The 13,808-nt window shown below is 41.6% G+C and overlaps 1 protein-coding gene across 3 annotated transcripts in view; it reads right to left on the reverse strand.

Moving 5' to 3' along the window:
- The window catches only part of LOC143275205 (run domain Beclin-1-interacting and cysteine-rich domain-containing protein-like), a 152,198-nt gene extending 138,478 nt beyond the window's left edge, over window positions 1-13,720 (reverse strand). For 2 of the 3 annotated variants that reach the window (XM_076579178.1, XM_076579181.1), the window contains exons 1-3: window positions 13,682-13,720; window positions 4,088-4,247; window positions 2,108-2,333 (exon numbers count right to left, since the gene is read on the reverse strand). In XM_076579178.1, the coding sequence (XP_076435293.1) occupies window positions 2,108-2,333; window positions 4,088-4,247; window positions 13,682-13,719 (424 nt within the window). In that variant the 5' untranslated portion in view covers window position 13,720. The remainder of the gene's footprint in view (window positions 1-2,107; window positions 2,334-4,087; window positions 4,248-13,681) is intronic. The other variant, XM_076579179.1, reaches the window with a different exon arrangement.
- Between the last annotated feature and the right edge of the window lie 88 nt (window positions 13,721-13,808).

Raw genomic sequence — 13,808 nt, forward strand, 5'->3', positions numbered from 1 at the left:
TGTGTCGGCGAAAGTAACTACAGCGTCAACCGCCTAGGTTACAAATGCGGAGTTGGCTCCCTTGGCACCGATAATCAGCAAAAAGGATGGTGTCTTTAGTGCACATATCCCCCTGGTGCAACGTGTCCTCGCTGAACAGGGAGGAGTGTCATGCTGCATGTGAGAGTCCGTGGTTCGATGCCACCGTAACCGACACAGGTGAAAACGGCCGCAAGGGGAATAATTATAATGTCCCTTAGTGCCGTGGGCATCCCAACCTGAATCGGTTGCCATTGAACGTGAGACAGTCGGGGCATGTGGCATGACGGCGCCGTAATCCAGTGTTATGGGCGTCGTGGACGAGGGAGTGACAAGTCCGTCGGCTTGCTGTGGGATGTGCATCCCCCTGTAGCTGAACAGCGGTCTGACCCCGCGAAAAGCTCCTGCGAGAGGACCGACGTTAAGCTGTTGTGTGTTAACGGATAAAGGGATATACAAGATCTGCCCGAGCACTGCTCAGAGGCAGGACCGAGTTATCAAGAGGCACTCCGACGTGGAAGTGCCGATATTAGTCTGGGTAACAGCAGAATTAGGTGATGGGACAGGAGAATCCAGCACTGCCGAAGTTCAATGGGCCGTGCACGTACCTGCTCTGTGGGCGAGGGGCAGTGCAGGCGCAAGGTGTGGCACGGGGAAGCAGAGTGGTGCATAATTGCTGCAGCAAGTTAGCAATGAGTTGCTAATTGTTTGGTTGAGCAGCTTCCTGAGACGCCATTAGTGGATGGGAAACAGCAGCAATCGGCGGTGTGGCAGATGGGGTCATCACCGCATAGCTTGGTAGGACCGTGCACGCACCCACACTATAGGCGAGGAGCAGTGCCAGTGCAAGGGAAATAACTGCGGCGGTCACCGGCAAGGGTGCCGAAGCAGGGGTTGCCTCCTTGGATCAGGCACTCCGGACAAGGAGAGGGGTGCACGTGTATGGGTGAGCATGTCCCCTAGTGGTCCACCTTCCTCCCTATACCAGGGGAGGGCATATTTTTTTGTTCAAAATTTGTACACATTGATGACTTGTAAATGAATCCAGAAAAGCACACAGAGTTTGAAACAGATTAAATTCAAAACGTTAAAAAGCCCCAATAGGGCCCCTTAGTCTAATTCTGTTGTCTGCCTTGTGACTGCAAAAAAACTGGGTCAGACAACATTGTTGACACGCACTGTTCACATGAACCAGTCACCTCAAAAATAAATCTCCTACTCATGAGCACAGCAACACACTCTGCATTTATTGGTCGCAGTGGAGAGTGGAAAGATCAGTTAAGATATTCTTAGCTTATAATGTCATGAGGCAAAATAGGTGCCACACCAAAAATTCAAAACTATCTAAAGCCCTGATTTGGCTCCTTCATCTGAAAAAGTCGAAAACAGTAGGGCCTTGATCGGGGCTCTTGTCCAGAGTAAGTTTAGTGACGAATGGCCATGGGGGGTAGACAAGAATAGATATCTATTCTTGTGTGCAAGTGTGTGTGTGCGTGTGTGTGTGTGTCAGTATTTTCCCTGTCATAATTAGATTTAGTGTGAAAACAAAATATCTTAAACTTCCAAAGACAGAATGAACCTTGGGATTGCTCTGTGTGTGTGTTTGTGTGTGTGTGCAGTTTAATTCAAAGCGCGCCATCAAAGCGCAAGTTCATCAAAACAACACAGAAACTGATTCTCAGCCAGATCTAAATAAACCATAATGTTTGGCACAACAGTTGGTTTCATCTACAAAGAACAGATTAGAAATGAACCTTTCATTATTGGGATGGTGAAAACAGTGTAGCGATAGTGGTTTCTTCAATTCTTGGGTTGTTTTTTTTCCCCCCGATTTAATTGTCAAATTGGCAGGAGTGTCGCAACAGCAGTTGTCAGTTTCACCACACCTAAGCTCCATCCCCTCCCCCATTTTTCTACCCCAATTTTCACGGATCTCAAGAATGACCTGCGAGGCTTTTCTGCTGCTGTCATGCCCAGCTGACAGATGTTTTTTTTGTTGTTTTTTTGCTTTTTTTAAAAGTGCATTTACACGTTTCCGTATAACTCTCACATCCCTGCAAACATGAGACCCTGAACAGCCACCACTCACCTTGGTAATGGTAGTGAAGGTGTTCAGCGTCACTGACAAGAATTTCCAGCTGTGAGGATAGTGAGTGATCCTGTAAACTCTCCCGCAGCCACATCTGACCTTTGCCCCCCTGGCCAGCAGAGTGAGATGATCGGCTGACCTGCTCCATGGTGGAGGTCATGCCTGGCCGCAGCCACTTCAAGCCATGCACGAATGGCCAGAAAATGCCGTCAGTGGGGGAGAACATCTACAGTGTACAGAAAAATTGCATTATGTTAAAACAGAACCCTTTGGCATTTGGGGTTAGCTGCAAATTTCAGTCTCCTCTATTCCTGATGCTTTCTGAAAGCTTAGGCATTGCTGATAATACAATGCAGCAAAAAATCAAAATAACACACCATCATCTGTTGTCACAGGTAAGTAGACCCCAACCAATGAAGGAATGAAAAAGTTGTTAGCAACAGCAAAGTAGTTTTTGAGCTGTACTATTCTTACTCACTGAAGCTGACAGTCTCAGTTTCTGTTTATCAAGGAGACATCACTGCATTCAAACAAATCTATACACTACACCACATCTGCTGGGCAGATGCCTGACCAGTAGCATAACCTCCATGGCATTTTAATGACTTGAGCTGACTTGAACAAGCACCAGTTATGGCAGCTGCTAATACCATGCTTTCTCACAAAACAATGAGACTATGAGTATGAAAAATTAATATATCTAGGATGGAGCAGACAGAGTAACAGAGCCGAGCCAACAGGCAATCGAAAACAAGTCGGATTCCAATCCAGTTTTCCAAAGATGACATCACTACTCGGAAAACAACATCCACTGTCTGCAAAGCCATAATGGAGGACTTTTGCTTTATGGCAGATGCGGCTTATCCGATGTCTGCGCCTTACACAAGTTCAACATAATTTTTTTCTTTAAATACAGGGGTTGCGCCTTATGCTCTGCAGCGTCTTCTAGACCATAAATTATGGTAAATGCCCAAGTCCTCTTCAGTTACTGAGTTAGTATACTGGGCCTATATTCTGCTTCATTTCAGTGACTGAGTTTATCAAAGGCGAAATAAATACACATATACCATACATATTCAATCCATCTTTCAGAACTTTGTCTTTATAAATATTGCGAAGACTACATGTATCTTATTGTCGTGTTTTTATTGTTGCCAAGGGTATGGTTGTGTCCTTTGTGTTTTTCAACACCATAAAATTCGCCAATGACAAATGAGACAAATCTCTCTCTCTCATTCAATCCCTTTGTCCGTCTGTCTGTCTCTCTCTACATCACAACCCCACTGGGGGGAAACTGCACTGAAGTTCGCACATGTAAACACAGAAATTGACAAAATGCATGTAGGCCCAATGCTGAGTATAAATTACACTTTAAAGCTTGGATTCATGAGAAAGAGAAATGTTAAACACACACACAAACACACACACACCACAGAGAGCATAGGAAATAGTTGCTAATAGCAACAATACACAACATGCATATGTATACAGTGCCTACTGTCTGAGAACATCGGATAAACTGGAATCTTTCCATAATATCTGGAGACATTGGATATAGCATGATCAAGGCCAAACGTGACCGCTATACCCAATGTGTCAGAGATTGCAGACAATGGATATACTGAAACCTGAACTCTATCTCCCCAGAATGGCAGAGTATAGCTGGAGTTTACTATATATTAGTCATACTAATAATAATGATAATAATCTTAAATTCTTGTGTGAGACATTAACTCCATGACTGCTGGGGAAAACAACCAGTAGAATTTAGAAAGTGATGTTTCAAGTCATAAATCAAAATCCATAACCTGCCAAAAACTGAAAAAACAGACTGGGGATATTTCACTCTAGATCAAATGTGAATGCGAGGATTTACAGCCTTCATAGGTTTTCCCTTCTTATGATGATGTAATCAGTGACATCACTATGACCGTGAATTCTACTGGCATTGCTGTGAAGAGCTTAAAAGAGAAAGTTTACCTGTGTGGGTTTGATCCTATGACACAGTATTGCCTCCACATGAGCAGAGACGCGTTTGAATCCACCATATGTGCTCCAAACATTGCTGGCTTGTACTGCCAACAGTCGCTCCACAGTACACTTCAACCCCATCAGCAGCTGGTGGCACTCCCCTGCCCAGCTGAACACAAAACATTGCCATTTTCAGCTCACACACTTGGTCTCTACATTTATTTTCATCAATTCCAAATGATAATAACAATAATAATAGACAGTACTTATGCGGCTCAAACTCCCCATTCAATGGGCCCTAACCGCTGTACATGAAACAACACATATTATACAATAGCGCATAATAACATACCTCCGCATATGAAAAAACAACACATATATATGTATAAACAAAATGCTACAAATTGCAGGTATGAACAATCACACACAGACACAGACACACACACACACACAAAAGACAAAAATACCCTACACATACATGCACACGCTCACCCGCACACACACAAACATCCACCCACGGACATACACGCACTACATGTGACTTCCATTGAGGGCAAATTGGGGTGAGTAGGAGGAAGAAGAATGCTGACGATTAGCTATGCTTCATCACACCCAAAGGCCTGTTTGAACTGACGGGTTTTCAAGTTTGTTTTCAAAGAGGACAATGTTAATAAGTGACCGAGATCCAGAGGAAGAGAATTCCAGGCAGAAGGTGCTTGATACTGAAAGGCCCTTAGGCCTCTTTGAAGAGGTTTTGGGGACTAAAAGAAGCTTTTCAGAAGATCTAAGAGAACGGGAAGGGGTAAAAAACAAAAGACAGTAGATAAGTAAGAAGGGAGAGATCCTTCTATGTGGCGATAAGCCAATACAGCAATTTTGTACTGCGTTCTGTAATGGATAGGTAACCAATGACATAAAATTGGGGTGGCGTGATCCTTTCTTGACTTTTTGAAAATGATTCTTACAGCATTGTTCGAAATCATCTGAAGGCATGAAAACAAATGAGAAGGCAGACCAGCAATTAGTGAATTGCAGCAACTGTATGTAGTCTGTGCAACTTAGGATCAAGGAACAAACAAGCTGAGTGGTTGCTTCAATAGTTAGATACGGTCAAATGGTATGGATTTTCTACAGTTGGAAATTTGCTGTTTTACATAAATTACTGACATGGTTGTGCAGGAACAGAGCTGAATCAAAAAATTCACCTTGGTTTTTGACAGAATTTTGAAAGCTGATATCAACATTGCAGACACTGAGACAGTCATGGTGTGGTCAGAAATGTGACTTAGTGGAGACTTAGAACCTATAAGTATGTTTGTTTATTTTTATGTTCAAATGTTCAAACACATTATACATTTTGCTTTCAATAATTCTTTGATGCTTTTCCAGAAACGATGCAAGTTGCTGCACCCCCATAATATATGTTCAATACTATCTTACTCTTCCATGCAGAAATCACAGTTCCCATTTCTTTTCGAACAATATTTGTTCCGAGAATACTATGTATGATACCTAATTTAAGCTGTTCTAGTTTAACATCTTGTATTTTGTACTCACTTGTGTAAGCAAATAAAAAGTGATTTATATATATATGAATAGATTGACAGAGAGATAAGATAGATAGATGGTGGTGGTGTGTCCATCGAGATCGATGATGACCATCGTTGTCATCCAGATGGGGGATGGGGGATGGGGGGAGGGTGGTGGTGTGGTGGGGGGAAGGATGCTCATGAATCTATCTGTGAATGCGCAGATGGCTGAATAGTCCAATCTGCGCACGAAATGTTCGCTGACAGTTGGGGCAGACAAAGACAGGCATACCATTGTCAGGGAGCTCGTTTGCCCGTGACTTTCTGGCCTGCCTCTTCTGAACAGCTGCAGCAGTCCTGTTGGCCTCGCACAACTTGGCGCCTTTGTGCACAGCAGCACGCCATTTGTCACGGTCCACTGCAGATTCCTCCCAGGAGTCAGGGTTGATATCAAATGCTTTCAGAGAGACTTTCAGAGTATCTCTGAAGCGCTTCTTCTGACCTCCGTGTGATCTCTTCCCTTGTTGCAGCTCGCCATAGAAGAGCCTTTTGGGCAGCCGATGGTCTGGCATGCGCGCCACGTGTCCAGCACAGCGAAGCTGGGACTGCATCAGGATGGTGAAGATGCTGGGAAGGGTGGCTTTTGCGAGCACCTCTGTGTCTGGGGGCTTGTCTTGCCACCTGATGTTCAGTAGCTTCCTGAGGCATGTTGTGTGGAAGTGGTTCAGCTTCTTGGCATGTCGTTGGTACACTGTCCAAGTTTCGCAGGCGTACAGTAGTGTGGGGAGAACTACTGCTCTGTAGACCTTTAGCTTGGTCTCAAGACTAATGCCTCTTCTGTTCCAGACATTTGCATTGAGTCTACCAAAAGTTGCGCTTGCTCTTGCAATCCTGACGTTCACTTCATCGTCGATGGTCGCATTTCGTGACAGTGTGCTGCCAAGGTATGTGAACCGCTCCACCGCACTGAGTCTCTGACCGTTGACTGTGATGTTGGGCTCAACGTAGGGTTTCCCTGGGGCTGGCTGATGGAGAACTTCAGTTTTCCTCGTGCTGATGGTAAGGCCGAAGTTCCTGCTGGCATTGGCAAACTTGTCGACGCTGAGTTGCATGTCAGCTTCAGATCCAGCGTTGAGGGCACAATCATCAGCAAACAAAAAGTCTCTGATGATGTCTGTCATGACCTTCGTTTTTGCTTGAAGCCTTCTGAGGTTAAACAACTTGCCATCTGTTCGGTACTTTAGGCCGATTCCAACATCGCCATCTCTGAAGGCATCAGTAAGCATTGCAGAGAACATGAGGCTGAACAGCGTTGGAGCCAGGACGCAGCCTTGCTTGACATCATTTGTGACAGCAAAAGGAGCAGATGTTTCGCCTTTGTCCTGGACTCGAGCCTGCATGCCTTCATGGAATTGGCTGACCAAAGAAATAAATTTTTGAGGGCATCCGTACTTGGCCATGATCTTCCACAGTCCCTCTCTACTCACAGTGTCGAAGGCCTTAGTGAGGTCAACATAGGTGGAGAACAGATCAGCATTTTGCTCCTGACATTTCTCTTGCAGCTGCCTTGCAGCAAACACCATGTCGGTGGTTCCGCGCTCTTTCCGGAATCCACATTGGCTCTCAGGCAAATGACCTTGGTCAAGGTGTGCTGTGAGGCGGTTTAGTAGGATCCTGGCAAGTATCTTTCCTGCGATGGAGAGCAAGGAAATGCCCCGATGGTTATCACAGGCTTGCCGGTTCCCCTTTCGCTTGTACAAGTGAATGATAGATGCATCTTTGAAATCCTGGGGGATCGTCTCTTCTTTCCACAAGAGTGAGTACAGCTGATGGAGCTTCTCAGTCAGCACAGTGCCTCCATCCTTGTAGACCTCTGCTGGTATGGAGTCTGAGCCAGGTGCTTTGCCACTGGATAGCAGACGGATTGCTTTCTGGGTCTCAAGAGGTGTTGGCGGATCGTCCAGTGCTTCGTTGATGGGGACTTGTGGGAGACGGTCTATGGCTTCATCATTTATGGAGGAAGGGCGATTTAAGACAGAGAGATAAGATAGATAGATATATACATATATATACATAATGTATACACACACACACACACACACACACACACATCAATCACTTTTTTTAATATGTAATACAGAACACTTTTTAACAAATGCTTTAAACTTTTTTTCCTTCCATTTTTTCCGCCAAGCTTTTATATATATTATACATATAACCATTTTTTATATATTCAATGATTTTTTTTTCCACTTAATTACTTTACTGGATAAAACACAAGGCACAAGTGAGTCTTGAAGACATTGCCTCTTGTTTGTATTTTGTTGAATACTTTTTTTCCATGAAATATCTTTTCCTAAGTCTGTGTTTGTCTTCTGTTGTGAACATATCAAGGAATGTCTTAGCTCCTTTTGCCACCCAAACAAACATGAATACAATTAACTGACTTATCCAATCCTGTTTGTTATATATATTCTGTTATTGACATTCTGCATCTATTAAAAATAACTTACGTTCAGAAGTTAATATTCATTCCGTATCTTAAGTTGAACTCATTTTGTGTGAGAAAAGTGTGTTTTAGGGCTTGCATGTATACTTTTATATCTGGAACATTTAATCCCCCATTTCCTATACTTTTAGTTGCTGTTTTTCTACTGATTTTTTTTCTTTTTTAATGTTGAAAACTCATTTTCTGAAGATTATTTACCAAATTATCTGGTGGATTTGGGAGAAGAATCCAGAGATGGATTAGTTTAGATATGATTAATTACTTCAACAGTGCTACCCTAACTAGTGGAGTTGTATTTCTTTCCATCCATATTTGAAGAAGCTATTGTTTCTGATTTTTCTGCACAATTATTTTTTTTACAACCTCCAATATCATTTGTAAACCATATTCCTAATATTCTGAACTTTCCTGGATTCTAATTTATATTCAAATATTGCATGTATATTGCTTTCAAGTTCTCTTTGATTCTTAACCAGATTGTTTGTGTTTTTTTCTGCATTAATACAAAGCCCAGAAACCTTTCCAAATATTATGACCAGTTGGATAGATCTTTGAAATGATATTCTGTATCCATTATTCATAAACTGAGCATCATCAACAATACAGATATTTTGTTTTTTATCATTAATAATAATTCTTTTTATATCTTTATCTTCCCTCATCATCATTGTTAATATTTCTACACATAATATGATTAATTATGGAGAGAGTGGATCGCCTTGTCAATAGCCTCTTTCTACAGGAAACCAATCTGCAATCTGCCCATTAACTACAACTCTTGGTTTTATATTTCATTTTCTATCCATCCATATGCTTTCTCCAAAACCATAAGCTTCCAGAACTTTAAAAAGAAACTGTCAATCAGAGAAATTATGTAAACTTGGTTTCCATTAAAGTTTTTGACTTTTCCCCATGTTTGAATCATTCTAATGCTTCTCTTCATCATTTGAAACGCCACTTCTGATTTGACTGCTGCAATCGAAACTTGCATTTTTTCCCTTCAATCTCTTAAAAAATATAACTTTAACCAAATTCACTTAAGAGAATTTAATAATTGGTATATCTGAGCAAAACCTGAACTACGTTAATCTCTTCGCCAACACTTCTCAAAGCCAGGCATTGAAACCACTGATCTAAAAAATAGATCAAATTAGATCAATGGGATAAACCCATCAAAACATACGGGGTCTCAAATTTTCCATTAAACAGATGTTGCTGCTCAAAGAGTCAAATGCTTTCAGGTCATTTTGATGTCATTTTAAAGAGGAAAGAACCTTTTAGCCATGGCTTCAATGGAAAAAGTTCACTTTGTTTGGAAAGTGTACTAGAGCGTCAAAACATGAACTAAAAGGTAAATTTTGGGCAAAGTTTTTTTTGTTTTTGTTTTTTTATAAATCAAATAAAAGGTATCAAAATGACAATATAAATTAGCCTACGTAAAAGTAGAGAACATGATGTTTTACTTGATAGAATTTCTATTTTATGACCAGTTGGACAGATTGCTTGAGAGTAGAAATATCCGTGACCTATTTTTGTCACCAACCCTCATTCAGACCTGAAGCAAACGTCAGGAAACTTTTCCTGCACTGCTGTTTCAAGAGCAAACAGCATCCCATTTCAGGCATTCAAAATCATTAACACATGGGTGCAAGCAGAGAGACCTACTTAAGCCTGAATTTTTTTTTCTGCCCAGACCAAAACCTGAAAATACTACGCAGGCTTAACAAAACAGGGCATCAAGCCTGAACATGATTTCCGCACTATTCTATTTTCTAAAGACTGTTATTTGGGGGAGAATAATGGTGAATTCTGGGAAAATCAAGAAGCAGACAAAAATAGGAGGGATTTTTACCTAAAATTACTAAAATATAATTTTAAGAACAAGATCTGGTACCCATACTGTACATTCTCAAACGATGGACTTTGTTCGATGACTGCAGTATTCAGCATAGGAAAAGATGAGTAATAATGGTGAAAAAAGTATAAAGCAGCAGAGTGAAATAAATGTCAATTACAATTTTATTCAAAGCAAAAGACAAATCACATTATCATTGTTATGAAAACAAACTATAATACAACTCTGGAAAATAATTAATATTATAAAGAAAAGTATGCAAGTGTTACTGTCCATAAGCAACACTTCTTGCAAAGCCAGGGCTATTGAAGAAAGAAAGCACCTGAAGGAATGTGTGTGTGTGTGTGTGTGTGTGTGTGTGTGTGTGTGTGTGTGTGTGCGCGCGCGCATGCGCGCACACCACTATGTGTGTGTGCACGTGTGTGCATGTGTATAATATGCGTGTGTGTATGAGTAATTTGTTTTCAATGCAAGCCTGTGTGTGTGTGTGTGCGCGCGCGCATGCATGCATGCATGTGTGTACACCCAAAAAGTGTGTGGATGGTGTGTGTGTGTGTGTGTGTGTGTGCACGCATGCGTGCATGTACGTGTATGTGTGCACGCGTCTGTGTATGTATGTGAGAAATGGTAAAATGTGTGTTTGTGTGTCATTGTGTGTATTACTATGTGTGGTGTTTGTCACTGCCTATGTATGTATGTGCGTGCACGTGTGTGTATGTGAGCGCACATGCACGCATGTGTGTGTGTCTACACCCTTGTAAGTGTGTGGATGGTGTGTGTATGTGTGTGCGTGTATGTGTGTGTGTCTGTGTGTGCACACACATGTACATGTGTTTGCGCGTGTCTCTGTATGTATGTAAGCAATAGTAAAATGTGTGTGCACATCTATGTGTTTGTCTGTGTCCATCTGTGTATGTGTGGTGTCTGTCAACACATGTGTGTGTGATCAAAAACAACAGCGATAGTGAAATGAACTGACATCAAAATGACAAAGGCCGCACGCGCGACTGAACAAAACATAACACTGCATGCAGGTAAAGCAGATGAAATGATCTGTGGTAACGTGCCACATCATCAACTGATGTCATCACCAAAATACACCAAAAAAAGGATTGATGTCAAATGCTACAAAAGTTTATCTTCAGTGACAAATTCTTCAGTGACGAATATGTGCGGCGCTTCTTGGCATTTGCTCTGTGTGTGTGTGGTAAGTTTCACAGTCAGCAAAATCATAGTTTTTCTTTACTCGTCCGTAGTGTCGTATTCTGGGGGCTTGAATCGTAGAAACTACAGACAAATCAAAATATTATGCAGGCCTGCAAACCGATGTCCAAATGAGAGACAAGCAGCGCTTTGAACATCAGTAATTATTTCATGCAAGTAATGCAAATGAATCTTTGAGACTTCGGCTATAATTCCCATATCTGAATAACGTACACTAAAACTGCAGCCATGAAGGGTATTGCCACTTACTTGCTGACATAACTTCAGAAACAGACTCAATGTCAATTGTTACAAACTAAAAGTTTTTGTCACAACTGCTACAAAGCGACTGTTGCGAATAGTGAAAATGATTGCAGCCCCAGGGTTAAGGCAGAGTATTGCCACTTACTTGCTGACATAACTTCAGAAACAGACTCAATGTCAATTGTTACAAACTAAAAGTTTTTGTCACAACTGCTACAAAGCCACTGTTGCGAATAGTGAAAATGATTGCAGCCCCAGGGTTAAGGCAGAGATGGTGATGGTGACCATGTGTGCACATGTGTTTGTGTGCACCCATGCCTGCGAGATTGTAACTGTGTGATTTTGTGTATGCACGCGCGTGCCTGTGTGTGTGTGTGTGCACACTTGCGAGTACCCCCCTCGACCCCATCCTCCCGATTTCTTCTTGAGATAGTCGCAAATAGTTGCAACAGCCATTGTCAGCGTAATCATATTCAAATTTCATACTCCCCACCCCCACTTTTTTTTCTCTCTGGATTTGCACAAATCTAAAGAAAGGCATCCAAAGGTTTTCAAAAGGTGTGGCCAATAAACGATCGTAAAATAACCTGTTTTTCTTTTTTCACGTTTGTGTGTGTGTGTGTGTGTGTGTGCGCGCATGCCACTATGGGAGCGTCTTTTTTTTTAATTTCCACCACGCACACAGAAGCGCGGTATCAAGTGCAACGTTGAGTGAAAAATTTCCCTGGGAAAGGAAGCGTTGTCATGTCTAAGATTCAGTATTCATTAATTTTTCATTAAAAAGGCTTTAGTAAGAATATCATGCTATCACAAAATATGTTTGGTGAACGCACTTTTCATTGCTAAATCACTAGAGTGGGGCAATGCATTTATCTCCCATAGATTTCAAGACATTGATGCACACGCAAGTAAACGACACTCTTTTTGACAAATCTGAATTTGAGTACTTCTCTGACATTTCTTTTCAATTCAAGTTTTGTCACATACAAAATGACGCCACTGAAAATAAACATGACAGAGAAATCAGAGGGAGTGACCAGGCCACACAAATTTTTGCATGCCGGAAACTACCAAAACAAAATTTCTCTGTGCCTGAAACTACCAAAACAAACTTTCTCTATGCCGGAAACTACCCAAAGTCAAGATGTTCTGTGCCAGATTTCAGGCATATGCCGGACGACTTGCACCCCTACTAACATTCCCTCACACACAAAGGAAGAAACACTCAGAGGAAAGTACCGAGGTTGTTTGATCATCTGTATTTTTCAACCAAATGTATGCAGTTTTGCGCATGCTATGGCAAAGTAAAAAGTGATAAAATCACAAAGTAAGGTCCATCAGCCTTTATTTTACAGCACTGCATAGCGGCCAGGCCCACCTAAGTTGACAGTTCACAATACAGAACAGATGCATATAACAAAATGGAAAAAGAGAGAGAGAGAGGAGAGAGGGTTTTTTTTAAATATTTTATTGATCATTGATGTGTAATAACTTATACATTTAAACAGAATGTGTGTATGTGTGTGTGTGTGCGCACATGTGATCAGAAAGAGAAAGACAGTGACTGAGTGAGTTTCTCACATTCTGCGTGCGTGCAAATGTGCTCAAGTAGTAGTAGATGTGAAACTTGTAATTCTTGTAGTGGTGACAGTGAGTAACAGTTGAGTTGTTAGGGCTTGTTCTGTTGGTATGGGTCTCTTGGGCCTTTCAGTTTTATTTCTACGCCCCTTTTCAATTCTTCACATGCAGGCGCACTTGTGTGTGTTTGTGTGTGTGTGTGTGCGTGCGCGCGGTTGTATATGTTGCATGTTGTTTTTGTTGTTGTTGTTTTTTGGGTTTTTTTTTTGTTTTTGTTTGTCTTTTACTGAAACAGATAAATAGGTAAACTCTATTCAACAGTAGGTTCAAAATCTGTGTAGCTGTAGTGGTGAGTTTAACGACCTTTTGGCGATCTGCCCTAAAGGTCAAGTTATTCGTGTCTGTGGTCTTTTCGGTGGAGAGTGGTGTGATTGAGGCGTTGGTCCTGAAACAGTGGAAGTCTGTGTTCACATAATCTTGTCCTTTTCTGCCATCGTGAAGAACGAACTTCAACTGTTCAAGGTGCAAAAGCAAGTAAATTCAGCTATTTGCTTTATAGATTGACTACAGCTTTTGGACTTATACCGGACAACCATAACACAGCATTGTGACATCTGTTATGTGGTGTCCATATTCAAAGAAAGTAATAAAAGCAAGTGACATACCACCTTTTCAGAGCATCATCCGCCTCCATGTCGGCCATCTTAAGGTTTCTAACTTGAGTTTCGTACGTGAATTTCTGTCTCAATGAAACCACCAAATTCGTGGTATTGAGTTTCCCTTCTCAACAGT

This window comes from Babylonia areolata, chromosome 30 (assembly GCF_041734735.1).
Source record: "Babylonia areolata isolate BAREFJ2019XMU chromosome 30, ASM4173473v1, whole genome shotgun sequence".
NCBI classification, from domain to species: domain Eukaryota; kingdom Metazoa; phylum Mollusca; class Gastropoda; order Neogastropoda; family Buccinidae; genus Babylonia; species Babylonia areolata.